Genomic DNA, 27749 nt, shown 5'->3' with positions numbered 1-27749 from the left:
ACTTGCAGTTGTTGCATTCATCTAATATCAACAAAAAAGAATTTTTTACCGACTTTGATAATGTATTGTGCAATAGGGTTCATATTTTGTCCACATCTGTCGCTTAAGTCACATTCTTCAAAAGTAATACATAATAAACAGCCTTAATCTTTTTGGACCAATGAGAGATTATAATAATAATAGAAAAAAAAAAAAGACGCAGTATAGGAAATATAATAATGTCAAATATAATAAGTATAGAAAAAATAAATTCTAATTCGTTTAAAATATTGGTAAAAACAAATAAGCAAACCTTGTTATTTGACAATTTGAAAAAGTGAGTAACAAAAATTATAACAACATTCATTAGAAACAAATATGATTGAGGGAACACGAATTTTTGCAACTAATGGATCACAAAGTATAATTAGAAATCGTTTAAATTCGGCGGAAAAAAGTTATATGCTTTTAAAAAAAAAATCTGATACTTTATTGATTCAATTTAAAGAGGTATTATTTGAATTATTCGAAAAGAAGTCTTCACTAACAGAGGTTATGGGGGAAGCTTCTTTTTCTTTAGCCGAAGTTAATTATATAACTGGTAATATAAATCATTTAATATTGGAATCAGTAAATAAAGCTACAATTAAAACATTAAAACGAAAAGAAATTATCATGGGTGTTAATATTGAAACTTATGAATATTATGAGGAAGGTTTAGATCCTTTTCTTTATACTGGTTTAGCTAGAGGAAGACAACAGGTATTAAATTATTATCTTCAATTTTTTATAAATAAACAATAACAATTTTTTATAAATAAAAAAAAGAGAGATATATAACTTTATACAACATATGTGTGTGTGTGTATATATATATATATAGATATCATATATATATATATATATATATATATATATGATATTGAATTTTACGAAAAAATATCAATTTATATAATTTATATTTTATATAAACGTAAATATAATTTTATTTAATAAATTGATATTTTATTTATATAATATATAATATGAAATTAATATTAATTCAATTATTGAATTATTATATTATTAATAATTATTTAATTAATAAATTAATATAATATTAAATCTTACATACATATAAATATATATATTTGTTTATATTATATTGATAGGTGATGAAGGTGAAAAATAATTATCGAAAAGCACTAAAGCTTTTAATTAAATTAGCATCCTTACAATCTAGTTTTATAATATTGGAGGAACATTTAAAAGCGACCAATTGTCGTGTTAATGCACTTCGTTACATTATAATACCACGATTACATTCTATTTTAACATATATCGTCTCCGAATTAGATGAACGTGAGAGAGAGGAAATTTATAGATTAAAAAAAGCACGAACTCGTAAGAACATGATGCCAAAAATAATAAGAAAATTATCACCGATCCAATATATAAACGTAGTAATAGATGACACTGATCAAGATTTACTTTTCTAAACATTACTTTTCTTAACAACGAGACTCCACTTTCACTTAAACGTTTAATATAAAAAACATATTTACCGAATCGAATAATGAATCTTGAAGAGAAGGAATATAAAAACGATAACGAAAACGATCGATCAAAATAGATCTACATATTGAAGAATCCATATTGCAACAGTACCTTGCATTCTTACCTTCTTCGTAAACGTTAAATATATATATGAAAAAAAAAAATATATATATATATATATACATATATATATATCCAATAAAATTACCATAATAACAAATCCCATAGGAATAGCGAAGTATTAAGAAATTCGATTTTTTGAAAGACGTGGAAAGAACGACGAAAAGTAAAGAAAAGAAAAGAAAAAAAAAAAAGAAAAAGAAAAGAAGAAATATATTGAATACATTGTTGTTATTGGAGGAATAAGAGGGGTAAAAAGAACAAGAAGAAGAGTTGAAGAGACAGGCACATGGAATTTTTCACGTTGCCTCCGATGAAACGAGTTACGAAAGATTTCTCTACTGGATAGGAGGGAGTTCTTCTCCTCGTTTCGGAAGCTCCTACACTTGGAAGACTTTCTTGGACCAGCAGAAGGGACTTTAGGAGGGTCGTGAGGAGAAGCAACTCAGGCTGCTCTCTCATTATCATATCCCAGTGTTTGGCGGCGGTTAAGGTTGGCTTTATGGGGCTGTATTTTCTTCGTATAATTGGGCTTCGCGCTCCGGTGCCTCTTTCTCCATCTCGTCTTCTCTCATCGTCTTTTTCGTTTCTCTTACTCTCTGTTACTGCATCTTTTCTCTCTTTCTTTCTTTCTTTCTTTTCTCTCTCTCTCTCTCTCTCTCTCTCTCTCTCTATCTATCTATCTCTTTCTCTCTTTTCTGTCTGCCGTGTATATGCCACCACAGTGCCTCAAGCATTTATTATACTTCGACCAGCAACCATTTCTATCTATCTATCTCTCTTTCTCTGTCTGTCTGTCTTTCTTTCTCTTTTTCTTTCTCTTTTTCTTTCTCTCTATTTTTCTGTAATTCTTTTTTCTCTATTTTTATTTCCATTTCCTTCTTCCCTTTGCTTTTTCTTTCTTTCTTTCTTTCTTTCTTTCTTTCTTTCTTTCTTTCTTTCTCTGCTTTTTGTAATTTATTATCATTTATTGTCGTGTAAATAATAACGACCCGTTCAAAGAATAATTTTATCATTTTTCATTTATTCGTTTATTTTATTTTATTTTTTTTTTCATCTGTTCTTACTACGACATAAAAGAAAAATGTAAAGATACGAATAAAGATACGATTTTCTTGTTGGATTGATATTAATGTTGTTTGTTTTATTTGATTTTGAAATATAGATTTGGATTATGTCAATGAGATAAAATTATTGCTACTGGTTTCAATCGTTTTTATAAAAATTTTTATATATTTTTTTTTTTTTTTTTTTTTTTTTTTTTAAAGAAATTTTCAAGATCAGGAACACGTTACATAGAAATTTTTTTTTGAAAATCAAGTTTTTTTTATATACGATTTTATCGGTTTCATCGTCACGGCACGTGGCATTAGAGTGGGGTGACAAAGATGAAGTTCGTGAAGAGGGGGGAAGTAAACAGATGCCGCCACTGGCGATCGTAGCGACGCTCCTTGGCAGGATAACGAAAGTCAGTATTACGAGAACCCCGGTGGAGAGTGGTTGTTTTTCTCCGTGACTTCATTAAAATTGACACGCGCTTTTCACGAATTCGTTTTGTTCACAAACTCGAAACGATTGTTCATCGTTTCTTTTAAAGGATTCAGTGATCTTTTTTTCTTTTCCTTTTTTTTTTTTTTTTTTTTTTTTTTTCATTGAATAGTTATGTCAAAGAATTTACAGTGAACTTATGAAGAAACGATCGATATGCGTATATATCGATAAATCGTCAATAAAATTAATGGCGAAAATAAAGGACGATTTACACGAGAATGTGTGATTAATTTCTCAACAATTCATCGACGATTTTTTATAAACACGTAGAGTGTAAAAAAGAAGAAATCAAGAAAGTATTATATTTGTACAGTAGGAATTGTTCAATTGAATTGTTCGTTTGAAAATTTCGAGATTGATCGTTGTAACGTACTTCGTATTCGAGATTTTTTCGATTTCCAAAGGAATCCTATTTCTTTCTTTTTTTTTTTTTTTTTTTTTTTAACGTTGGCACGTATGTACAGTGTTAGAATTATAAACGGAAATGTAAACGAAAATACGCGATAGAAAAGAGTGTGGAAAGGGTGGCGGGTAAGAAAAATCATCAGACGAAGGCGCCTCGGATCGGTGAATGTAAACAAAAAGACGTGAGACAGCATGCCGACGAATCGTTAAAAAAAATAGAAAATAAAAAACAAGAAAAAAAAAAAAGATAAAACCGAGTCTAAGGAAAATTGAACGGATAAAAGTGGCCGTTCTATCTTTCCTTCTCTCTCTCTCTTTTTTTTTATGACCAACGAAAATGTGAAATTATAAAAAAGAAAAAACAAAACGAAAAGAGAGACAGACAGAGAGAGAGAGAGAGAGAGAAAGAGAGAGAGAGAGAGAGAGAGAGAGAGAGAGAAGATACGAAGTTGTCCATAGTAAAAAGTATTTTTGTAGAGAAGAAAAAAACAAAACTTGATTAGAGAAAAATGTGGTGGTTCTTGTTATTGATATTCTTGCAAAGGATGCAACACGTTCGTGGTGCGTGCGAGCCCATAAGGATAGAAATGTGTCGTGGTTTGGGTTACAACGTGACCGCCATGCCGAATTTGGTGGGCCACGAGATTCAAGGAGACGCCGACTTCACCCTACAAACGTTTAGCCCGTTGATTCAGTACGGATGCAGGTGAGAACAGTGTTTCTCAAACTCTAATATTTAATCATTTCTAATAATACTATACAAATATAATGACTATTATAATATATGACTTTTGATAATACTACAATACGTTTTCATTTTATTTACAATTGTTTTGTTTGGTTAGTCGTTCTTTTCTCTCTTTTATTTATTTATTTATTAACGATGTGTTTTGTAAAATAACTCGTCGATGTAATTATAATATAACATAAAGCTGTGAGTGTAAATAATTAAATGTTGGATTTGCATCAGTTATATATCACGTATTGGTATTTTTTTTTTCTTTTTTTTTTTTTTTTATAAATAGTAAATGTTTATTTAAAATATTGATGGAACGTTTAAAAATAGCCAGCATACATTTTTTATTTATTTTTTTGCTCATTACTTTCTTTCTTTTTTTTTTCCTCTTTTTTTTTTTGGTTATTTTTTATCTTTTTTATCTTTATCTTCAAATTTTAAATCGAAACTTTTGAGGATACACCATAATAGCGTATATACATTAAAAAAAAAAAAAAATGATGTATCTATATATTTATTTTGTTATTTTATTCTCATTGTTATACTATAGTATAACTATAATTTTATGTATCCATAGAAAGAGTATATTTAATTACGTATACGTTTCCAAAGAGCACGTGAAGTTGAGAATCACTGACCCAAACAATTTCGTTTATCTCAACACGCATTGTTGACCGGCCGTTATATACAAAAAGTAATTGGTTTAACCGGCTATATTCGTATAATTGAATTAAAATTATATTATTAAACGATTATTAAAAATTCAATAAAATTAATAATATATCAAAATTAATCGAACGCGATCTAACGTTAATCTAAACACAGTAAACGATATCATGATTATATAAATTGTAGCATGTATACACACGAGCATGTAATCTCAACAATGTATTAAAAAATCTATTTCGTTTATTTTAAAAATCTAAATCTACAAATATATATATATAAAATATAGATAGCTATATCTGTAAGTTATATAGTACTATCTCGAACACACACACACACACGTTTGAATATAAGAAGTATAAAGTAGAAATATATATAGAAAGCTTAAAAGTCCTCGCAGAAGGGGGCACATTTTGAAGATAAGCAAGTTTAATATGTAACCAGTGCGAGCAGCTGAAAGATAAAATAATCAGAATAGCGAGGGGATGATATGTACCTTTATGAATTTGTAGAACGATACGAGAAAAAGATTTTCTTTGGTTTATAGTATTTTTAAAAAATTTTTTTCTTCTTTTTTTTTTTTTTAGTTTTTTAATTCTTTTCTTGTATGCAAACTGGACTCAGTATTTTGTTTTTAGATTTAGTATCTTTCTTTTTGAAGATTATAATATAATCAATAATCAAACGAAGTATGATTTATAAAATATTATATATCGATGGTTACAGTGCTCAACTTCATTTATTCCTTTGCTCGGTATACGCACCAATGTGTACAGAAAAGGTACCATCACCGATCGGTCCTTGCAGAGGTTTATGCGAACAAGTTAGAGCTAGATGCTTTCCAGTTCTTCAAGGTTTTGGTTTTCCTTGGCCAGCAGCTTTAAATTGTTCCAAATTTCCACCGGTGAACAATCATCAACATATGTGTATGGAAGGACCAGGTGAACCAGGTCCTGCTAATCCTATCCAGGTAATTTTGAGTTTAAACGTGAACTCTAACACGAGATATTAATTATAAGAAACCTTTGTAGAACGTAGTAAAGAGTGATCATTGAAAGACCGAATGATATAAAACAAGAATAAGTTTTATAAAAATATTTTTTGTTCTTTTTCTTTTTCAATTGTGTATTATTTTATTTGGATATATAATGAATGAATTTTTGTCAGTATTATCAGTGAAAAATGTCTCACAAATGACTATTTTTTTCTTCGCAAATATACTCTTTCAAATGCTTCCAATTTTTCAATGATCATACTATATGATATTTCTCTCTCTCTCTCTTTTTTTTTCCAAATAAATAAATGATAATTTCGTTGATAGATAAAAAAAAAAAAAAAAAAGAAAAGACAAAACAACACTACGATTCTACAAGTACAGATTTTCTTTGTAGGCAGTCGGTGCCGGTGGTGGACCTTGGGGCTGTTCGTGGTACGCCAAGTCTGGCTTATACGTGTTTCTAAATCGTTCTGGAAGATGCGCAGCAGCTTGCGATGCAGATATACTTTGGTCGCAAAAGGACAAGAAAGCTACGGAAGCTTGGATGGCAGCATTTGCTACGGTTTGCCTGATTTCCGTCACTATTGCGATCTTATCATTGTTGAAGCCAAGAAAACAATCTACTGTTATGAGTACGGCTGGTAAGAAGGTTGAAGAAATTTTATTAAAAAAATTCTAGTAAAAAATTTTGTTAAATTTCTTTCTAAAAGAAAGAGAAAGAAAAAGAAAAGAAAAAAGAAATTTATTATTTATTTATTTATTTATTTATTTATTTATTTATTTATTTATTTATTCATACTTTGATAAGGGGGTAAATATGTATATAACTGGGATACGAGAATACATTTACACACACACACACACACACATATTTGTATTAATTAAGAATAAGATTCTTTGCAAGATGTCTCCATTAAAGATAATCTAATCTTTCTAATCTAATTGAAGATATCTCTTATTTACAGAGAAAGCAATTACATGTCTCGCCGTTTGTCATGGGATCGTTGCAGTAGGTTACGTGATTCGATTAGCTGCTGGCAGATTGACCGTAGCTTGTACCCCTGCAATTCCGTTACATCCCCAAGATCAAGTGGTTATATCTCAACATCAACAACAATATTTGACCCAGGATGGATTAGCTAATCCTTATTGCGCTGTTGTCTTTCTCTTGTTATATTATTTTGGGAATGCTGCTATCGTATGGTGAGTTTACTCTTACGCTATGATATTCTGTATACCTGTACACACACGTATTATATATAAAAAAGAAAAAACTATAAAGAACAGTAACAAATTGAAGAATGACGTGACAAAGTCGGGTCGGATGACATGTACATATTATTTTACATCGGTAGAAAAATTCCTGAAGGGAGATCTCTTCGTGTAGAGAATCTTGGGCATTGGATACCCACTAACTCGAATGAATGAAAGGTTCCCCTCTTCGTAAATACGAACCTGCTCGAAGACAAGAAAAAAAGAAAAAGAAAAAGTGTCAGTGAGATGGGGGAGAGAAAGAGTAAGAAAGAAAGAAAGAAAGAAAGAAAGAAAGAAAGAGAAAGAGAGAGATTTACTTCCTGGTAATAAGATCGTCGAAGCTACAAAAATCAGTAGAAAAAGGGTGTGTGTGCATTTGGAAAAGGGCTTGGACTCTTCCGCAGAGTTTATGTATGCTGGTGTTGCACACTTGGCATGTAAGAGTGTGAGGAACGTTCAAGATTGGTGGTAAAGGGAAAGAAGGGATAACAATCTGGCAACAGTGTTGACTCCCCTCGTGCCGCTAACGAGCCTCCAACTCCCATCTCGTCTCATCTCGTCCCGTTTATACTGTGAGTCTCGTCTTACTGGATATAACGGGTGACCGTGTAAAAACCTCTCGAAAGCATTTCCGCCTCTCGGTTTAACGTTTGAAACCGTGTCTCGTTTAAAATTGTTTCTTGAGATTCTCTCAAACGTTCTTTCTCAAACGTAAACGTGATCTTTAAACATTTGATTTAATTATGTGTGTGTGTGTGTATGTGCGTGTGCGTGTATACATTATAATGGAAGTTAAACGAGAGAATGATAAGATTATTATACGAGCACTGAGTATAATCCAATAGGAATTTTGATCGGACTTTAAAAAGTAAATTAAATTACTGTTATACAGTACTACCACTCTCTATCGAAACATACGATTGTTCCTCAACCTACGTGTATGTTCAAATACATTTGGATAATTTTCATGTACATAAGTATGTATATACATATATACATATATAATAATAAAAAAGGAAAAAACAATTATGCGAGATCATTGAATCAGAGACGGGAAGTTTTCAAAGCGGTCGGTAGAAGCCGATCAAACGATCCGAAAAGTCTGCCTTAACGAACGGCCCTTTTGTGCATAACTACACATATACACACGCATATATATATATATATATATATACACTTTGCTTACCCTTGATCCTAATTTTGAATTCGGCAATTGTTGCCGGGTGATTTACATATGGCGGAATTCGAGAATACCGGCTGTGAAGTGAGGAAGAATGGAAAAAAAGAGATGAAAGAAAGAACGGAGAAGGGATGAGGGAGAAAGGGAATGAAGGAAAGGTCTGAAGGAGGGCTAAGAAGAATGGTGCCATGAGTATAAGCGTGTGTGATGGGTTTTGTATATGGTTAGTCTAACGCGTGTGTGTAGTGTACGCGTGGAAAGATGGGAGAGAGGGATGGAGGGTGGAGGAAGGGAGGGTAGTTTAGAGAAGGGGAAACTGTGTAAGGAAGAACGAAGGAAAAGGAAGGAAGAGAAGAAGTAGAAAGAGTAGGAGGGAGAAGGCGGGACAATGCATAGAAGTGCTATTGAGTCCATGGGATGTGGTTCGTGGCTTCGTGTCCGTAGGGCGCGATATTTATCGGCTCTTTCGATGTAAATTATGGCTGTACACTATGTACTTCGGTGCACTGGCCCATTGCCTTCCACGATGGAACCCATCTATACTACTCGTGCATATATATATATATATATATATATATATATATATATATAAAATATATACGTATATACCTTATATATGTAGTTCGTATCCAAAGGTACGATCGAGAGTCTACGTATGTAAGAGAGTTTCACGCTCAGGGTCGTTCACTGGCATGAGAAAGGCATGGATTACTTTTTTCCCCTGCCTCTTTCTTTCTTTCTTTCTTTCTTTCTTTCTTTCTTTTTTCATTTCTTTTCTGTTATTTTCTTAATTTTTTTTTTTTTTTTATGAATCTCCTCCTCGTTAAAGAAGGGACGTTAAAACAAGTAATACTAGTTTTAATGTAAAACATTAATATATCTCGACTCTCGTTCCGATTGTATTTATATCATAACTTCCCATTTCATTAAAATGCAATTTACGAATGATAAGAAGAATAATAAGAAATGAAAGAGAAAAATCAATAAGTGCTAAGTTTCTACGCCAATGAGGAACGGTGCGACGACGAAGGGTCCAAAAGTTGGATGTTTCGAGACGTGAGTACCTACGATGCCGAGGTAGACCGGCAGTGTCGCCCTTTGTGCCTTTCCCTTCTCACCCCTCACCTTTCTCCCTGGTCCCTCACCCCGTCAAAACCTCTTCCTCGCCCTCTCACCATTCTACCATTTCTTCTTTTTCGGTTTCTCTCACAGCGTAGTCTTCTTCTCTCGTGCATCTCTCGGTACTCCTTCACCAGGTTCTTCGGCGTCTTCATGGGCGTCTCAGGAACAAGGAAAAAAGGATAAAGTCGTGGAAGAGGACGGGTCCGAGAGAGAGCTGATCCATCATCTCTGCTCCCCGGTGCTCCATCGCGACTCGAACCTGCTGTCCGAGTTCCCTCCTACCTACCTACTATGTTCGTCTGTTCCTTCGTTCGTTTGCCTGCTTACTTGCTTGCTTGCTTGCTTGCTTGTTCGTCTACCTACCTACCTACCTATCTACCTATCTACCTACCTACCTACCTACCTACCTAGCGTTCCTCCCGCCTGCAGGCTTTGTCCCTTAAGCTCTCTCTCCCTCTCTTTCTCATCGGTAGACGGGCTTAAGAGGATCCGGATCCGAGAATTCCTCGATAATTTATCCGAGATAAGGGGTCCTACAACGAGCGCGCAGCCTCTTCAAGCTCAGGTTCTCCCTTTACCTGTTCTCGATAACGAGCCAAACTCATGGTCCCGATCTTATGGCTGATCGTACCAGACACCACACCAATGTATACTCTATCCTTCGTTCTCATCGTTCTTCGTACCCACACGTATCTTCCTAAACACGATTGCCTTTTCATTCGGAGCAGCTAACCTTTTTCTCGTAAGAATAGAAATAATTATCGTCGGGGGAGATTTTTGTGTACTAGTAGTAGTAGGTGCTAAGGGTTCGAAAGGTTAAAGGTGTACTCTTTTCTCTTGGTAATCTCTTATCTCCTCTCCTTTCCCTTTTTCTTTATCCTTCTATTTTACTTTTTTTTTTCTCTTTCGTTTCTTTCACCCCCTTATTGCATCGTAGAAACTTCAGGTTGATTCTTCTTCTTCTTTTTCTTTTTTCCTTCCTTCCTTTTTTTTTTTTTTTTTTAAGATCATTAAAGTTAGAATCTTCAAGATTTTCTGTCGTGGTTCTGCTTGGAAAGTCGATGTCCCTGATACCGATCAACAACGTCCGCTTTGTTATTTAAAACATTGCCTTCCCTTTTAAGAGATCATATCTTTTTTCGTAGAAATCAGAAATTGTTCTCAAATGGGGTAATAGTGTGGGTGGTGGTATCGATATTGGTACTGGTTCGAAAAGGTAGACCTGTTTTCTTGTATCTTTATCTTTATCTTCGCTTTTACTTTTTTTTTTTTTTTTAGAGACTTCAGTTAGATCCTTTTCAAACCATTAAGTATGGATCTTATAAGATCTCGAGTTACAGTTTTCAGTTGAAATATAACGGGATTTTTGTTCTTTACGCTTCTAAATGCATTATCATCTTTTCGCAAGGCTTCTAATCTTTCTTTTTCTTTTCTTTTTTTTTTTTTTTGTTTAAATCGAAATAGCAGATGATATTGATCTGCTTATTCGCAAGATTGAAAGTGAATTGACTTTTTTATCTTTAGAAACTTCAATTAGATCTCTTTCAAATTATTAAGTTGACCCTGCATAATCTCCAGTTTGTTTTGCTCGAAAAATAGATAATCTTCGTTGGAACACGCTTCGTTACTTCCACTTCTAACACATTGCCCATTCACAATGATCTAATCTTCTTATCCTAAGAATAGAAATATTTATGAATGACGTGGTAATGCTGAAAAGTTACAAGTGAATTCCATTCAAATCATTAAGTTCGCTCAAGTATAATTTCCAGTTTCAATTTTCTTTGAAAAAATAGACGATATTTCTTAAACATGTTTCGTTAGTTTCACTTTTTGACGCATTCCTAATGATTTGATCTTGTTAGCGTAGGAATAGAAATATTTATGAATGACACGATAATGCTGATTCGTAAAGTTACAAATGAACCAGCATTCTTATCTATCTATTTATCTATCTATTCATCTTTCTGTTTCTTTCTTTTGTAGAAAGTTTCAGTTAGATTTCTTTCGAACCGCTAAGTGGATCCTGCAATATCTCGGGAGTCTTAGTTTAGTTCGAAAAGTGGATGGATGGGCCAACGGAAGGTTCGCGAGGAGAAGGACGAGTTAACAACTCGTTAACTAACAAAACAAACACGATGCGACTAGTGCCCCTTTCATCTCATCTCGTTGATTATATACCTCGCGGCAGGCCGTGTACGACGACGACGACGTCGACGACGGATTCTCCCTGAGGATCATTGCTCGCTACAAAGTCGTTGCATTCTTTTAGACTTTTCTTTTTATTTTTCTTCTTTCTTTTTTCTTTTTTTAAACGTGTGTGTGTGTATATATATATATATATTCCATGGAATTCCACACATATATTATCCACCTTTTTCTTTTCTAAGTAATCTAAATTATTCATTTCTCGCGTTTGATCGCTATCTTGCTGAACTCGTTCGAATAATAATAATAATAATAATAATAATATATATATATTTATATATACAAATATTTCTAATTATCTTTCAAAATTTTTATCCTAACTTTGTGTTAAAATCTCAAGTTGGACGATAGTTTTATTCGCCGATAAGAAATCCACCGTTTCGTTTTACAGAAAGACATATTTCGGACTAAAGTAAAAATAAAAATAAAGATAAAAATGAGAATAAAGAGAAAAAGAAAAAAGAGGCGGAAAGAAATCTGTTCGGTCGGCACGAAGGCTCGTAAAATCGAATCTTCTCGGCGAGAGTACGCTCCGGTATTTTGCTTCGAAATTCTAGCGTTAGTATGGCGTTCTCGAAAGGTACGGTTTCCTTCGCCGAGCTTTGTGGAAATGAATCGCGCGAAGCCGTGCCGCACTTAGAGTCAAGTCGTAAAATTCATCGGCCCATGTTGGAACTTCGACTTGAAAACTGGTCCGCACGAAACGACTTCGACGTGGCAGCTCGATCGTTTGTGTATTCTCTCGTATGTGTTTCTGACGACAACGACAACGATAACGACAATGGCTACTACTATGAATACTATTGCTATTACTATTACTACTACTACTACTACTACTACTACTACTACTACTACGATAAAAGAGAAAGAGAAAAAAAAAATAAAGTATTTCCATCTTTTGCCTCTTGGCAGTTCCACGTTGTTACCTCTCTCGTTTGCCTTACGATTGGGCTACGCCCTACCCCTTAAGGAGCTTCTTCCCAAAGAAGTATAATTTCTTATCTTAACATATGCACAACCGCATATTTTCTTCGCGTGCGAACGCGTAAGACATGCCTCGTGTACATAAGTGTATTCAACCCGGGGAACCAGTTTTCGAATAACATTTCTTTGGCTTTTTTTTCTTCTTTTCTTTTTCCTTTTCTCTCTTTTTTTTTTTTTCAACATCCCTTTGAAATTTACGAATATTGTGAATTCATTCATAAATATTTAACAGGGTCGGTCAAAAGTTCCTAGGTTATATTAATAGTCAATTACTACTATTCTTGAAACCTTTTTAACCTAATTTATTTTTTCTTTCCTTTTTTTTTGTCCCTTTTCCCCTTTCTGTTTTCTTTCTTTTTTTTTTTTTTTTATATAAGTTTTCTATAGAAACTTTTTTATAATCTCAACAAAAAAAAACTTGTCTAAAGAGTCGGGAGAAAGAGTAATTGAATTTTGAAATCATTTAGAAACTTTTGGCACTGTAAGTCAAAGCTTTGTTCTTAATGATCAAACTTTTTTTGTTTTATAAAATGGGATTTTTATAATCAGAATTTTACGATTAGGTCCATAGAATAGGAATTTCGTTCTTTTATATATATATATATATATATATATATATATATATATATATTTCAAGCGATTATTTACTTATTTATAGTAAGTATGATGGATTTTTTGTTGGACAGAACGAGTTTGGATTCTTGCCAAATTATTTTCTAACTCCATTAACTCAACCGTGTTGAAAATTATTGAGTTGATATATATAGAATGGAAATTTGTTTCCTTCTTTTTTCTTTTTTTCTGAAAATAATTATTTACTTATTTATAATAGAGATACCTAATCGATTTTTTTTTTTCTTATAAATTATAATGAATTATAATGAATCTGGATTCTAGTCAAATTATATTCTAACTTCATTAACTGATCAATTTCAACAATAATCGAATCGATAGAAATATTCTTATAGAATGTAATGAAACGGTATTTTTTTTTTTTTAACGAGATATTAAATTTCTAATAAAGATTCTTAGATTCACAATTTTACATAACTATTACGACGATATAATAGAAATTTTGCTTATTTTGTTGATTTTCATATAGCAAGCAATTATTTGCTTATTCCTGATAGATGTGATAAATTTTTTGTAAGACGTATAACGAGCTTGAATTCTGGTCAAATTATGTTATAACTCCATTAACTCGGCTATGTAGAAAAAAAAAGAGAGAGAAGAGTAGAGCAGAGTAGAGAAGAGAAGAGAAGAGAAAGAAAGAAAGAAAGAAAGAAATAGGGTGAGATTCTAAGGGATTGGTAGAAAAAAAAAAGAAAAGAAAAGGAGACACCGAGACAACCGTGGTCGCGCGACAAAAGTCACTTTTCTCGTGTTCGTCGTATCGTTGTTCCACACACTTGCTAACTTTCTTCCGCGTACTGTGTTCTCTGCTGGAGGAAAAGCAAAAACTTGTTCGACGAATCTCGCTGATGAATGGATCTGGGCCGCGACGCACGCGCTTCTTCTTTTAGCGCGCATGCGCAGCTCGCTAAGCATCCCCGGCGCGCACTTAAGCGGCCCGGGCACTTTTCAAATATTCGAAAAAACTTTATCCTTTTTATTCGCTCTCGTGTCGAATAAATGCTAAAATAAATTTATCTCGTTTTCTTTTGCTTTTTCTTTTTTTTTTTTTTTTTACGATAAATATAGGATGAATCCGTTTTGTTTTCTTTCTTTTTTCTTTTTATTATTAATCAAATTACTTGGGTAGATATATATATATATATATTTTTTTTTTTTTGATATATATATATATACACGAATATACATGATATATACATATAATATAATATATGTACTTAGAAAAAAATAAGAATATTATATATATATTTATTTATTTATTTATTTACTTTTCTTTTAATAAAAATTAATATTTTTTATCTAATAATAAAATTCAAAGAAAATGTAAGTCGTGTCGTAGACTGCAAACTAAGGATTCTGAAAAACATCGTATGCACGTGGCTACCGTTCGTTTGGTTTCTATAAATAAGGACGAGCAAACACTCGAGAAACCAGAAGGTTGACTCTCGGTTTCCTGGACGTTCACATGATGTAGGTACATGGTAAATTATGAAAGTTTTCGCGGTATTAATGCGTTTCTGACTTTGAACAAACATTGACTATATTTTGTTAGATTTCGTCACTAAAATATACGATCACATTAGCTTTGATCTTGAAATTTATCTTGAAACTTGAAACTTCTGAATGAAATGATGATTTTATAAAAAAAGTATCGTTGTTATTGAAAATAATAACAAACTTTACAAATCATTAACAAGATATTTCTTATAAGGATTAATATTATCAATAATTATCCATTATATGTATGTAACTTAATCGATAAATCTCAAAAAAAAAAAAAAAAAAAAAAAACATTTAGATTTATTTTTTATTACTCAGATTAATTTTATCGAATCTTCGAACCAATTCAGAATCAAAGAATCAAGCATAACTTCGAGTATCATTAATAAGATATTTCTCATGACAATGATAGTCATCATACTTAATTATTATTACATAAAAATAATACATATGACAGATAGACATGCTCGCATGAACTTTTTTTATCATAAAAAGAATTCAACGAGAATCCAAATGAATTTCTCCATTGAATTCGACGATCAAGCACAACAATAATAACAACAGCTTCGAATATGATTAATACGACGTTTCATAGGACACCGTAACCAATAATGATCAGGTTGGTTAACTAGATATTATTCTATGAAATAACAGCTGTTACACGTAGACAAGTTCTCGTAGTATCTTTTTATCATAAAAAAAAAAAAAAAAAAAAAAAGTTCGACGAGAATCCAAATGAATTTCTCCATTGATCCACGATCAAGCACCAACAATAATAACAACAACTTTGAATATGATTAATACGACGTTTCGTAGGACATTGTAACCAATAATGATCAGGCTGGTTAGCTAGATATTATTATACAAAATTACAGATGTTTGACGCGAAGACAAGTTAAAGTAAAAATTGTTCATTCTGTAAAAGTCAACAAGGAGAGATAGATAGACAGAAAGAAAGAAAGAAAGAAAGAAAGAATCTTGATGAATCTCTGCATTGTAACTTTGGATCGATCAAGAATCAAACCTAACGTATAATTAATCATTATCCAGAGAGCGTTCGAAAAGATTCCATAGGACGTCGGTAGGCGTACCGATATTCGAGCCTTTCCCTTGGCTGTTCATTGGATACGTTCTCGTGTTGCTTGGTTCAAAGATAGCCGTCGATCTCATGCAATAACTCGACCAATAACCCGATCGATAAACCGGCCCTCTCCTCAATTATTCCAGGGAAAGGAAATTACGTAGACGAGAAATTGCGGTGGGGACGGGTAGAAAGGGGGGTGTGGTCAAGCAATAATTATCGGCAAATTACCGTATGTTTGTTTTACAGACTCTGGATGATATACAAGACGATATACAGAGGAGCTCGACACGGCTATAAGCCGCGGGCTATGCGCGAGATCGCGGAACTCCTCTCTTTCTCTCTCTTTCTCTCTCTTTCTCTTTTTCATTCCTTCACTCACTCACTCACTCACTCACTCACTCATTCTCAGGATACACGCCTACTTGACCTTCAAACTTCCTCCAGTAATATGGTTACTCTGATTTTTCTCTTTTTTTTTTCCTTCTCTCTCTCTCTTTTTTTTTTTCTTTGTTTTTCTTCTTCCTCTTCTTTTCATACCCTCGCCATAAATGTATCGTGACTATTTCATGCTCCGATATATTACACGTTTTGTAATTTATTTCTTTATTTATTTTATTGTTTTTTTTTCTCTCTCTCTCTTTCTCTCTCTCTCTTTTTTTTTTTTTTTGATTAGAGAAAAATACAAATTACATGTTATAATAAATTTTATATATTAATTGTCCAAGATGATTGAGATTACAAATTGTAATTAATTTTAAATGATATGGATATGTAAATTCGTAATGATACCAATTATAAGTCGTACTTTTGGAGGATACGTAAGGAAAGGAAAAAATCTGGAAAAAAAAATGTACCTCGTATTTCTGTAAGATGCCTACATAGAAAGTATTAAAAAAGATACATATATATATATATATATATATATATATATATATATATATATATATATATATATTCATTATATTTTAGAAAAAAATTTATGGAAAATATAGTTAGATAAACGCTTGGAGAGATTTTAAAGATAATTAAATGTTTTCTTTTTAATTTATTAAAACCGGAATAACGTGTATAATCGAGTTATTTAATTTTTTTTCTTAACAACGACGTTTCTTTCCTGCGGGCAGCAATCTTACCGTCAACGGACACTTCGATTGTTCGCTTTCATTTTATTTATTTTTTTCTCTTTCTTTCTTTTTTTTTTTTTTTTTTTTTTTTTTAACGAAAAAATGAAAGAGAGAGAAGGGGAGAGAGAAAAAAAAAATACTTTTCCTCTTATCCGACGGACATCTGCGAGATGTTCGTGGATGATTTACGAGCGACGTTTCTACCTGCTCCGGCACGAATTTCTGGACGTAGTTGTGTATGTATGTGCGTACGTAATTACATCCTGAGACCGTCGAACAGCGATCAATCACATTTAATTAGTCTCCTTCCACCCGAGGTATCCTTACGGCTTTCAAAGATAAATCGAACCTGATCCTTCTCTTTTCTCGTAGATCCTTTAATAATATCTCTCTTTCTCTCTCTTTCTTTCTTTGCTTTCGATAGGAAATATTCATTAACAAAATATTCAATTTTGTTTTTTTTTTGTTTTATACATCTATTAAATGCAAAGTTAATCGTAAAAAATTGAAAAAAAAAAAAGAACAAGATATCTAATCCAACTATTTTAATCTAATATTTGTGAAAGCGCCGAACTGATATTTTAATCATGACTACTTTCATTCGACGAGTTTTATAAATAAGCGTGTAGTTAATTACTTATATATGTCGTATTATTTATAACTAGCACGATTGTATTTATAAGATCTACACACACACACACGTACACCTGTATATAGTATTAAAAAAAAATTCTAAATCCAGAAGATCTAATCTTCAAGTTTTTATCATATATAAAAAAAAAAAAGAAAAAGAAAGAAATTACTTCTCATCGCAAATATATCTCTTAATTAAAATTTTCGATCGACAAACTTTGGTATATTGCAGTAAACCGATCGATCATTCATCGGAAGTCGATCCACAAAAGATAAATTTAAAAACGATTGATCGATCGGTCGGTCGATCAAGAGAGAGAGAGAGAGAGAGAGAGAGAGAAAGAAAAAGAGAGAAGCGTTCGACGATCTCGTTGAAACGAGGTGAAGAGAGAATCTTAAATAATCTCACCAAGAGTGTGAAGAAGAACAGGAAGGTCGTTGTAAGAGGCAAGAATAAACGAGCAAAGGAAGAATATTATAGTCTGGAGAAGGTGAACATAGAGAGTTAGGGGTGGTGGTTCGAGAGTGGGGTGGAAATAAGTGGAAGGGGAGAACAGGGAAGAAAGAAGACTGGTAAAAGTATTTGCGTCTCGTTTGACCCGTTCACTGATTTTCGATCTCGTCAAAGCATCTCGCGTGATTAATTAGTCGACGTTCTTGGTACGACTCTTTGAAAGGTCCGTCTCAAACGAAACTGGTTGAGAAAAAAAGAAAAGAGAAAAGAAAAGAAAAGAAAAGAAAAGAAAAGAGAGGAGAGGAGAGGCAAACGATGCTTGGCGTTAGGGTTATCTCGTAACCGCAATTGGTTTTCTACCGTCGATGTGTCGAGAGAAAAAGAGAGAGAGAGAGAAGAGAAGAGAAAGGAGTCCAAGAGAAAAGGGTGAAGAAGCGTGCAACGAAAACAGTCTTGGATTGAGAGAGTCCCACCTGCTTGTGAACGATCAACGAATGTATAAAGACACGCACCTACCTCCAATACGAACTTGTTCGATCTTACATGGCTCGAACCATGGATCGATCATTGTTCATCTGGGCACTAAATCAATGGTTCTCATATATTTTATTATTAATCATGTAACGTAATATGTATTTAGAATTGGCTTAGTGTATGGTAATACGTTATTTATAAATAATTTATATATATATATATATATTATTTGTAAATATATATATATATAATACTTATTAATAATTATTATTGCTACGTAGCATATAAATCAAAAGAAATAATAAAAGAGTACTCTAAACCGACGAATCGATGTAAACTTAACGACCGACGTTAATCTTGGATATAAAATAATAATTTATATTCTTTACAAAGGTGGGTCATCGTCTGTGCATGGTGGTGCATAGTCGCGAGAAAATGGTCGCGAACAGCAGGTAATTGCAAGGAGGATAGTTTCGGTCTGCAGCAGGGATTCTCAACCGTGGGAGCGGTTGCAGCATGGGGACTTCCAGCTGCTCATACGATCGCTGTTTTGGTCACTAGGGATGTCGATGCTGATGAGCTAACGGGTAAGTTACAAATATATATTTCGGTATGATACTTTCTCGTATAACAATATTAATATGTAAAAAAGTTATCTTTTATATACTTGCTTTCGTACGTTCCGATTTAGGTAAATCCAAGCGTGACTGGTTCTTCCAGTCGTACTTTGAACTACGATGAAGTAGTACACATCCGCCCACGTTTCTTATAACTTTCTCGATCTCTCTATGAATCTTACGAACCCACGTGAACGTGTCGCTACGTAACCAAATCCGACATGCTTTAAGATTCGATATGAATTCGAAAACGTTTGTAAATTTATCTAAGTTTCTTATCCCATAAGAAACATAACGAACGAGTATCAAAAACGAGTATCAATAAATATCTATACGTCATAATTCGATTTTACAATCGAAAATAGAAAATACCAATTTAGATCAGATTTGAATGATAAGTACGATCGAGGAAAATGAAAGAAGGAAGAAAATAAAAATTAGATAATTTTCAACTTTTCTTTCTTAATCATTAATCGCGTAAATAATGTATAATCGAGTTATTGAAATCTGTACGACGTTAATCCGCCATGTTGACGAACTTGTATGAACGATATTTTGCGCGATGAAGAAAACACCGAAAGAAAAGAAAAGAAGAAAGAAAAAGACTTGTGAATTGAAAAAGCAAAAAACAAACGCTTGCAACTTTCTTTGTGTTTCTTAACAAAATTGAAATAAATAAATAAATAAATAAATAAATAAATAATTTACAATCGAATGCTCGAAATCTATATAAGATTGTTGTGTTCATGCACAACGAGAGGAGAGACTTCGAGGCAAGGCAACGTGAAATCGGTTGCGGTTAGCGAGGGCTCCTCTTTCTCTCTCCCCGGTAGGAGAGGCGACATTCAATGCAAATACCTTTGGACCCGCTCTGCAACTTTTCACTGTCCTCCGCTAAGATCAAAAGCTACTTCGACTCCATTTTTATCTCTTACCTACTAGCAAAGACGATGGTGTTTAGTTTCGCCATACAATATCTACTTAATACATACATATATCAATGGATACATTATTCTTCTATTTAACAATACAAATTAAATAATAATGATAATAATAATAATAATAATAATAGTAATGATAATGATAATAATACTAATAATTAATTATCTTATTATTATAATCATAACGTCGACTAAAACTTAATAATTATTTTTTAAATTCAATGTATAATTACACGAAGATCAAAACTTCGCTATAGTATAATAAAAAAGCAATTTAGATGAATCGAGTCTGATAAAAACGTGAGAGTAGGTACTCACTAAGGAAACGTTTATATATGTAAATACATATAAGAATGAGTTAGTAGAATGTATGTGTGTATGTATGAAACAGAGAGAGAGAGAGAGAGAGAGAGAGAAAGAGAAGGAATACATACGCATGTTCTCTTGGCTCTTCTCGAAGTACGATCTCGTTGACCACCGCTCGTGCCTCGCAAACGAGATTGTTCTTCGAAGATAGCGAGCGACGTTTAAAGGCCAATTTATCGAGCCTGTCTATCGACGAACGAGCCTTGCCTTGGCTTACCCTCGAGAAAATATATATCTGACGAATCTTCTTCTCCTTATATTTCCAATCGAAAATTCTCTCACGATTGATAACAATGAAACATCCAAAGTATACCGTCCGTCGTAATCCTGGATTTTAATAGAACGATTAAAAAAAGATAATAAAATAAAATTAAAAAAAAAAAAAAAAGAGGGAAGGAGAACGTAGCAAATGATATAATAAAATCGTACCTAAGATATGTACATTATTTTGCATTCACGAGTTCATTCATCATCATCATCATCGCCATCATTATCATCAACAATAACATCATTATCCATCGTAATCGTGAGATGGAACTCTAATGGAATGATAGAAAAAAAAATGAAAAATAATAAGAAAGGGAAAAAAGAGAGCTAGAAGAAATAGCACAGCTAATGATATAATAAAATCGTACGTAAAATATGTACATTCTTTTGCATTCATAAATTTATTCGTCATCATCGTCATCATCGTCATCATTTTTCAAGTCTAAGAAATATTTAACTCTGGTCAGGGACGTGGAATGCCAAAGGAATTTTTATTTTAACAAGGGACTCTAAATCTTTCGCATTCCGTACGATGAAAGAAACGAAGATGGAAAGATCGTGAGAGAAAAAGAGAAAGAAAAAGAAAGAGAGAGAGAGAGAGAGAGAGAGAGAGAGAGAGAGAGAGAGAGAGAGAGAGAGAGAAGGGTGATCTTTCAGAAGAGAAACATCCTACACTACTAACCAGATAAAACTTGCCGAAAAAATAAGTGTCAGACAAGAGATTCAGTACCGTTATTTTGTGTCCGTTACATCTTTTACAGTATCACTACGTAATATACATACGACATGACATACACACACGTATACATACATACATAAGTATCTATCATTGTTGAAGATAAATGTAATAACGAAGTGCCAAGAGATAAACGCGTTTACTGATATATTAAGTGAGTTCTCGTCTCGAGAGGTGAGAAACTTACTTTCGATCTCGACCGGTTGAGAAGGGTGAATAATCGTGAATCGTGAATCTTTCTCTCTTTCTCGGACAGCCGTCTCGCGATAATGAGGAGGAGCATCGTGAACAAGATAAAGATCTACGCTGGCATTACTTGTCCTAGCCGTCCAACAGACACGCTCTCACGTTCGATACATTCGAGAAAATATCACGAACGAATTATAATTAGATGAAGAAAATAATTGTTTTTTTTTTTTTTTTCTTTTATCGTTATTGTTATTTTTTATTATTTCTTATTTATAAATTTACGATTTTTATTTTATGATAATAACGATATAATATGGTGCATCATTGGGTGAATATCATATATTCCGTTTAAAAAAAGATCAAGAAAAAAGAAGTTCTATGTCTCAAATAGAATAGGAAAAAAAAAAAAAAAAAGAAAACGCTTATTTGCGATTCTGATTTCGTTGTAAAGTATTTCGTTCGTGGATAAAAAAGAAAGTTGTCGAATATAAAGAACAAATAGTTTAGTTATTTGTACTTCTTTTTAATATGAAAAAAAATATGTTTATTTGTTTTCTACGTTTTTCAAATAATTGTTTCGTAAAGAGATGTGAAACGAGAGAGTGAGGAGTGCAATAAAATGCTCAGGCTTATTTACCATTATTCTAATTTCACGATAACACATATTTCATTCATGGATAATATAAAACAACAAATTATTTGTTCGTTCGCATCTATGTTTCAGGAAGTTGCTTCGTAGGACAACAAAATGCCCGATCTCTTTTGGTTCTCGTATTGATACCACAATTCGTTTATCTATGTCTGGGTACAACGTTCCTTCTTGTCGGTATAACGTCTCTTTTATTACCAAGGCCATTGGTCACACCAAGCTCCGTTGTAAACGCACTTCAACAACAACAACATCAACAACAACAACAACAACAACAACTACAACAACTACAACAACAACAACATCCTAATCCATTGATCAGACAAAGAGATTCGTCAAAGTCACCGGGTGAAATACATAGGAGACATAAAATTTTGTTAACTAGAGTCGGTCTCTTTGCTACATTTTATGCAGTGACAATGTTTTGTTTAACCAGTACAACCTTTTACGAATGGTGGGGTCGTGAAAGATGGCTCAGAGCACCAGAACCATCGAGTTCACCCAGAGTACCGTCGAAACCTCTCGTTCAGTTTTTCGTTCTTCGATTAGTAGCTTCTTTAGGAAGTGGCATAGTTACAGCTGCTTGGATTTGGTGGCCTAATTTAATGAACGTTTGGAGACGTTTACCACCTTGCAAACAACCACCTCACAAGTGTCATCCTCATGGAGTACCTGTACCCGTAGTACATTGTTTCAATCCGGGTTCTACAAGTCCAACGCCACATCAAATTCATCATCTCGGCCATTTGGCTCCACCGCAGCATTCACTTCTACATCAACATCAAATCGTTAGTAATTCGTCGTCTAGTAGTCATAGAAGTCATAAGAAACATAGGAAACATAGAAAGTATCATAGTGGTAGCGAAACACAAGTATAAATATTTTTATATTATGGATAATGAAATTGATAAACTGTATGTACCTATTTTTTAATCTTTGCCATAATAGTTGTTTTTTTTTTCTTCTTCTTCTTTATAAATACTGTACATTGACGAATGTACTAAATTATTCGCTCTTTTAGGATCTAAATAAGCGAATTTATTTTTTCTCTGTGTCATTTAATTTTTACAAGGAGAATGCATAGGAGATGATGATGATGATGATGATGATGATGCATGAGAGGCTGTATAACATATCGTAATATTACGAGTCTGATGTGTATTTTATTTATTTGGCAAAATGAAAATTTGTGCTTCGAGTACAGAAACGATGCTGTGAATAGTTTAAGTAGATTTTGATTATTTGAAATACTTTTAATTTTCACATATCAAGTATATAAATAAGCTTTTAGAGTTTTTCTTAATTTATATAATTTAGAAACTTTTTTTTTTCTTTTTTTTTAGAAAACCTCATAAAGATACGTAAAAATAACTCAGTCAATTTTCAATAATTTCTTTCTTTACGTAAGTCGAATATAAAAACGTACGAAAATAATTAATAAATAATTGTATGTATGTGTGTATATGTATATATGAAAAATGTTATTTTTAAAAAATATTTTTAACTCATGTATACCTAAAATACGTAATTTTTTACATATGTATTATTCACATTATAATATGTTTAAATAAGTTCAACGATTAAGTCAATCATTATCTATTACGTGCCACTTCTTTTTTAATTCCATACACGATACTACTTACAACGTAATAACGTAAATTAGAACTTAATTAGATTTAATGTAGTTCAATAATATCGTTTGAACCTGATTTGCGTCAAGCGCAAGCGCATTTTTATAGTAATAAAAAAGCTTTTGTATAAAATACAATGATAAATAATTAAGTACATTTATAATAAACAATGAAAATATATAAAAAAAAAATTGATTAATTGAGAGCATAAAAGTTTTTTAATTTAGCCTTGTTTTTTAGATTAGTAAAATGAAATAAAAAAAAAAGAAGAAGAAAAAAAAATAATTGTATTGTTTTCGTTGCTCAAACTTGAATTTAGATTCTACGCCATTGAAGAGCAAGGTGTGATTGCCCTGTACCATAGCACAATGCCCGTCGCTTTCACATAATCAGGGTGTGGTATTCACGAGAGTGCACAACCATTACAGAAGATTTAAAAAAAAAAAAAAGAAAAGAAAAGAAAAGAAAAAACTTGAAAATGAATGCACACTGCTCCCTTTAATTTTCTCTCTTTCGAGTTTTAAATTGGAGCATCTTGGCTTTCTTACATGGACCAATATTTAAAGCAATAAGGAGTATATTACTCTCTCACTCATTCTCTCTCCAAACAGTTTATTTATTTATTTAACAAAAATAAATAATTAAAACATAAAAAAATAAAATCGTAGATTGTAATGCAATTAAAATGTTATCATTTCTTAAATAAACTCAACTATGATTTATCTGTAATAAGAAAAAATGTAAAAAGCTTGTCATAATAGTATAAAAATTAGGATATAATAATGACTATATAAAGCAAATGTTTTGTTAAATAATACTTGAAATAGAATTTTCTATATCTTTAGTGCCTTCAGTCTTTTATCAATTAATTCCTTTTGTTGATCAGTTAATGAGCTAATATTTACAACTTTTGCTTTTTGATCTGGCTTTAATTCCAATTCTAATAAAGCATCTATTTGTTTCAATTTTTGTTCTGCATTACGACAAGCCTAAAATATTATTAAGATATATATCTACATAGATAAAATATATAATAAACAATATGCGTGACAAAATATCATTAACATATCTTAAATTTACCATTCTTAATTCATGTTCTATATCACTATTGATTTTTGCGAGCTTTCTTTTTTGGGAAAATTCTTTAACGCTAAACCCAAGAAATCTTTCTATAATCTGAAAATATATATATATATATATAAAAATATACTAATGTAAATATATTTAAATTTTGCTTCTAAACATATGTAATATACCTCGGAAGCAACAGAAACATCTATAGCTGCAGTTTTATCAGAAATTGTTCCTTCTAATTGCCAATAAGAATTTTTTCTAGATAATTTTCCAAATGTAGTAAACTGTCCCCGAACAGTTTTAAACGTTATTTCTTTTACCGTTTCTTCAATTATGTCACAAATGAAATCACAAATTTTCACTGGTATTTCTTCTTGTACATTTTTTGTTTTCATAAAGTCAGAGATTTTTTGTATACCTTTTTCTTGATTTGATGTTTCTTTGATACAACGTATTTTTGATGAATTATCAGTTGGTGGTGATATCAATGCCTACAATATAGATATTACATAAATATTTTTTTATACTATTGCATATTAATATTTACTGAAAATATTCATATTAAGTCGTACTGCGGATCTTTTAATTCCAATTTCTATTTTCTGATCAACTTGAGCTCTAGATGATGCTGCATTACTACTGATGCTACTTGTCTTAAGTTTTGATGTTTCAAAAGAATTTTTGTTTTTTGTGGAATCTGTTGTGGAATGTTTCGAATCTGGAATATTCTGTGAGAATGATCTAGTTGGTTGATCATTTCTTTTTATATCAGGTTCTTTTTTTTTTGATAGTGTATCATTCTTTTCTAGTACTTCTAACATGTCAATATCATCAAAATCAAAATCATCCTCTGGAAAATACGTATCAGATCGTTCTTTATTACTTTTTTTTCCAGTTGAGCATTTCAATGTGTTGTATTTATCTTTCACTACTACTATATCATCTCCCATACTACTACCATTATCTTCTTTAGGTAAAACTCGAAAAGGTTTTACTAAATTCTTTTTTTCTCTATCTGTATTTCCATTATTACTAGATGTAGATGAGGTAGATGCAATAAATTGATCTTCATCTATCATTTCTAATAACTCATCATCCATATCAACAATTTCAATCATATTGTTCTCTTCATTTTTGTTAACTGTATCTTTTGGATGAACAAAATTTTGTTGTTTAATGTTTTTTGTACTAGATAAATTATTCTGTATATTTATAGTATGTGATGTGTTGTCTATATTTTGTACACTATCTATCTCCTGACTTCGTTGTTCAATTCGTGTAACTTCCTCCAAATTTACTTCAAAATCATCTTCAAAAAAATCATTTGTAACAGGTGATTTCTTATTATGAATCTCTTGGTTTTTATCGTTATAAGGATCTGGATTTTCTGCAAAGTTTCTATAATATTCAAATGCAAAAAATTATCAATATAAATAATACATTCCCATAAATTACTATTTGAAAAACTTACAAAGCTCGAGCTAAAACATTTTCTAATGCATTAGTGATGGATAAACTTTCTACTTCTCCACCAATTTCTCTAAATTTACCTTCTTCTAATAAAATAATACCTCTTCTGCATTTCACAGGTCCGATAATCATTACTTTATATCCAGGTAATAATGTATCCTATTGAATTGTAATATTAATCTTTATAAATTAATATAATTATTTAAAACTAAAATATATTATAGTATCTATAATAAAATCATATTTACAAAAATATATTACATGTAGGGATGAAATAGTTTTATATTCTATAGCACTAATATCTTGAATACCATCTGTTAGATGTAATAGAAGCATTCTCTTTGTTTTAGGCTCCCACATCTGAGGTTTATTATTTTCTGTTGCTTCTATGTTAACGTTTGAAACATTACGAATCTGTTCTAACTGCTTATATTTTGAAGTTGATATGTCATACATTGTGTTCATCTATATTAATATTAGAAAATGAAATAAATGACACACACACACACATACATATATATATAAAGTTATTCTATATATAAAATTTTGATTAATATACCTGAAGGATGTAAGTTCCAGGTAACACTGTACATATTTGTTGATTAAGATTTCTTGGTAAACATCCATTATCATTATTAATCTCACGTAAATCACTTAATTGCCATTGCGTTCTCACAAATTTTAATATTTCATTATATACTATCTACAGTGAAACATAACCATAAAATGAAATATAAACTTGTATGATGATCATAATGTTAAAAAATGTTCACTATTATTATGATTTTATTTATCTGAATAAATAAATTAACAAACTTTAAAATTCACATTTACATTAGAAGAAAAAAAAAAAAAAGATTTAAAACATTATATTGCCATTACTTACAGTATCATTTTCTGAAGTAAAATATTCTATACAATCTCTTAACCATATTTCATTCATAGAATATGATTCTAATTTTAAAGTGTTTTTAACTCGTTTTATGAGATCTTCATTCATTGTTTACTATTTTGATAATAAAATTTGTTAAAACATTATATAGTACTAATACATCGTTATTTATATTTGAATGTATGTATATAAACTGAAGCGTTATTTGTATATGCAAAGATATACTTTGAAATAAATAACCTCAAAATTCAGTTTACCTATTAATAAACAAATGTTC

At 31.7% G+C, this 27749-nt stretch overlaps 3 protein-coding genes and 1 long non-coding RNA gene across 8 annotated transcripts; 2 read left to right on the top strand and 2 right to left on the bottom strand.

Annotated features, from left to right (window-relative positions):
- The first annotated feature begins 120 nt into the window (after positions 1-120).
- Positions 121-1662, top strand: LOC122636224 (V-type proton ATPase subunit D-like). Of its 2 annotated transcripts, XM_043827219.1 has the most exons (3): positions 122-316; positions 545-741; positions 1131-1662. In XM_043827219.1, exons 2-3 carry the CDS (start codon positions 655-657, stop codon positions 1455-1457), a joined length of 414 nt encoding a protein of 137 aa, XP_043683154.1. In that variant the 5' UTR covers positions 122-316; positions 545-654; the 3' UTR covers positions 1458-1662. The 2 variants fall into 2 exon arrangements, with proteins under 2 accessions (XP_043683153.1, XP_043683154.1); XM_043827218.1 differs by having other exon boundaries at positions 121-741.
- A 151-nt stretch (positions 1663-1813) lies between these two features.
- LOC122636235 (frizzled-4) lies at positions 1814-23733 on the top strand. Of its 2 annotated transcripts, XM_043827235.1 has the most exons (7): positions 1814-2128; positions 4136-4297; positions 5720-5963; positions 6385-6631; positions 6956-7193; positions 19034-19227; positions 22481-23733. In XM_043827235.1, the coding sequence occupies exons 2-7, from the start codon at positions 4137-4139 to the stop codon at positions 23281-23283; spliced, it is 1887 nt and encodes a 628-aa protein (XP_043683170.1). In that variant the 5' UTR covers positions 1814-2128; position 4136; the 3' UTR covers positions 23284-23733. The 2 variants fall into 2 exon arrangements, with proteins under 2 accessions (XP_043683170.1, XP_043683169.1); XM_043827234.1 differs by lacking the exon at positions 1814-2128 and having other exon boundaries at positions 4012-4297.
- Positions 19695-22518, bottom strand: LOC122636237. The gene is made up of 3 exons (XR_006328887.1): positions 22394-22518; positions 20633-20891; positions 19695-20192 (listed from the first exon to the last, which is right to left on the bottom strand). It is a non-coding gene; the product is annotated as an uncharacterized LOC122636237 (long non-coding RNA).
- On the bottom strand, positions 23041-27726 carry LOC122636234 (recQ-mediated genome instability protein 1-like). Of its 3 annotated transcripts, none has more exons than XM_043827231.1 (8): positions 27467-27726; positions 27140-27283; positions 26842-27045; positions 26582-26739; positions 25683-26508; positions 25293-25601; positions 25117-25212; positions 23041-23175 (listed from the first exon to the last, which is right to left on the bottom strand). In XM_043827231.1, the coding sequence occupies exons 1-8, from the start codon at positions 27578-27580 to the stop codon at positions 23170-23172; spliced, it is 1857 nt and encodes a 618-aa protein (XP_043683166.1). In that variant the 5' UTR covers positions 27581-27726; the 3' UTR covers positions 23041-23169. The 3 variants fall into 3 exon arrangements, with proteins under 3 accessions (XP_043683166.1, XP_043683165.1, XP_043683167.1); XM_043827230.1 differs by lacking the exon at positions 23041-23175 and adding an exon at positions 24332-25025; XM_043827232.1 differs by lacking the exon at positions 23041-23175 and adding an exon at positions 24334-25025 and having other exon boundaries at positions 27140-27374; positions 27467-27592.
- Positions 27727-27749: the final 23 nt, after the last annotated feature.

Source organism: Vespula pensylvanica, chromosome 21 (genome assembly GCF_014466175.1).
Source record: "Vespula pensylvanica isolate Volc-1 chromosome 21, ASM1446617v1, whole genome shotgun sequence".
In the NCBI taxonomy this organism is placed as follows: domain Eukaryota; kingdom Metazoa; phylum Arthropoda; class Insecta; order Hymenoptera; family Vespidae; genus Vespula; species Vespula pensylvanica.
The sequence above is the reverse complement of the archived record's forward strand: the minus strand, read 5'-3'. Positions and strand labels throughout refer to the sequence as shown.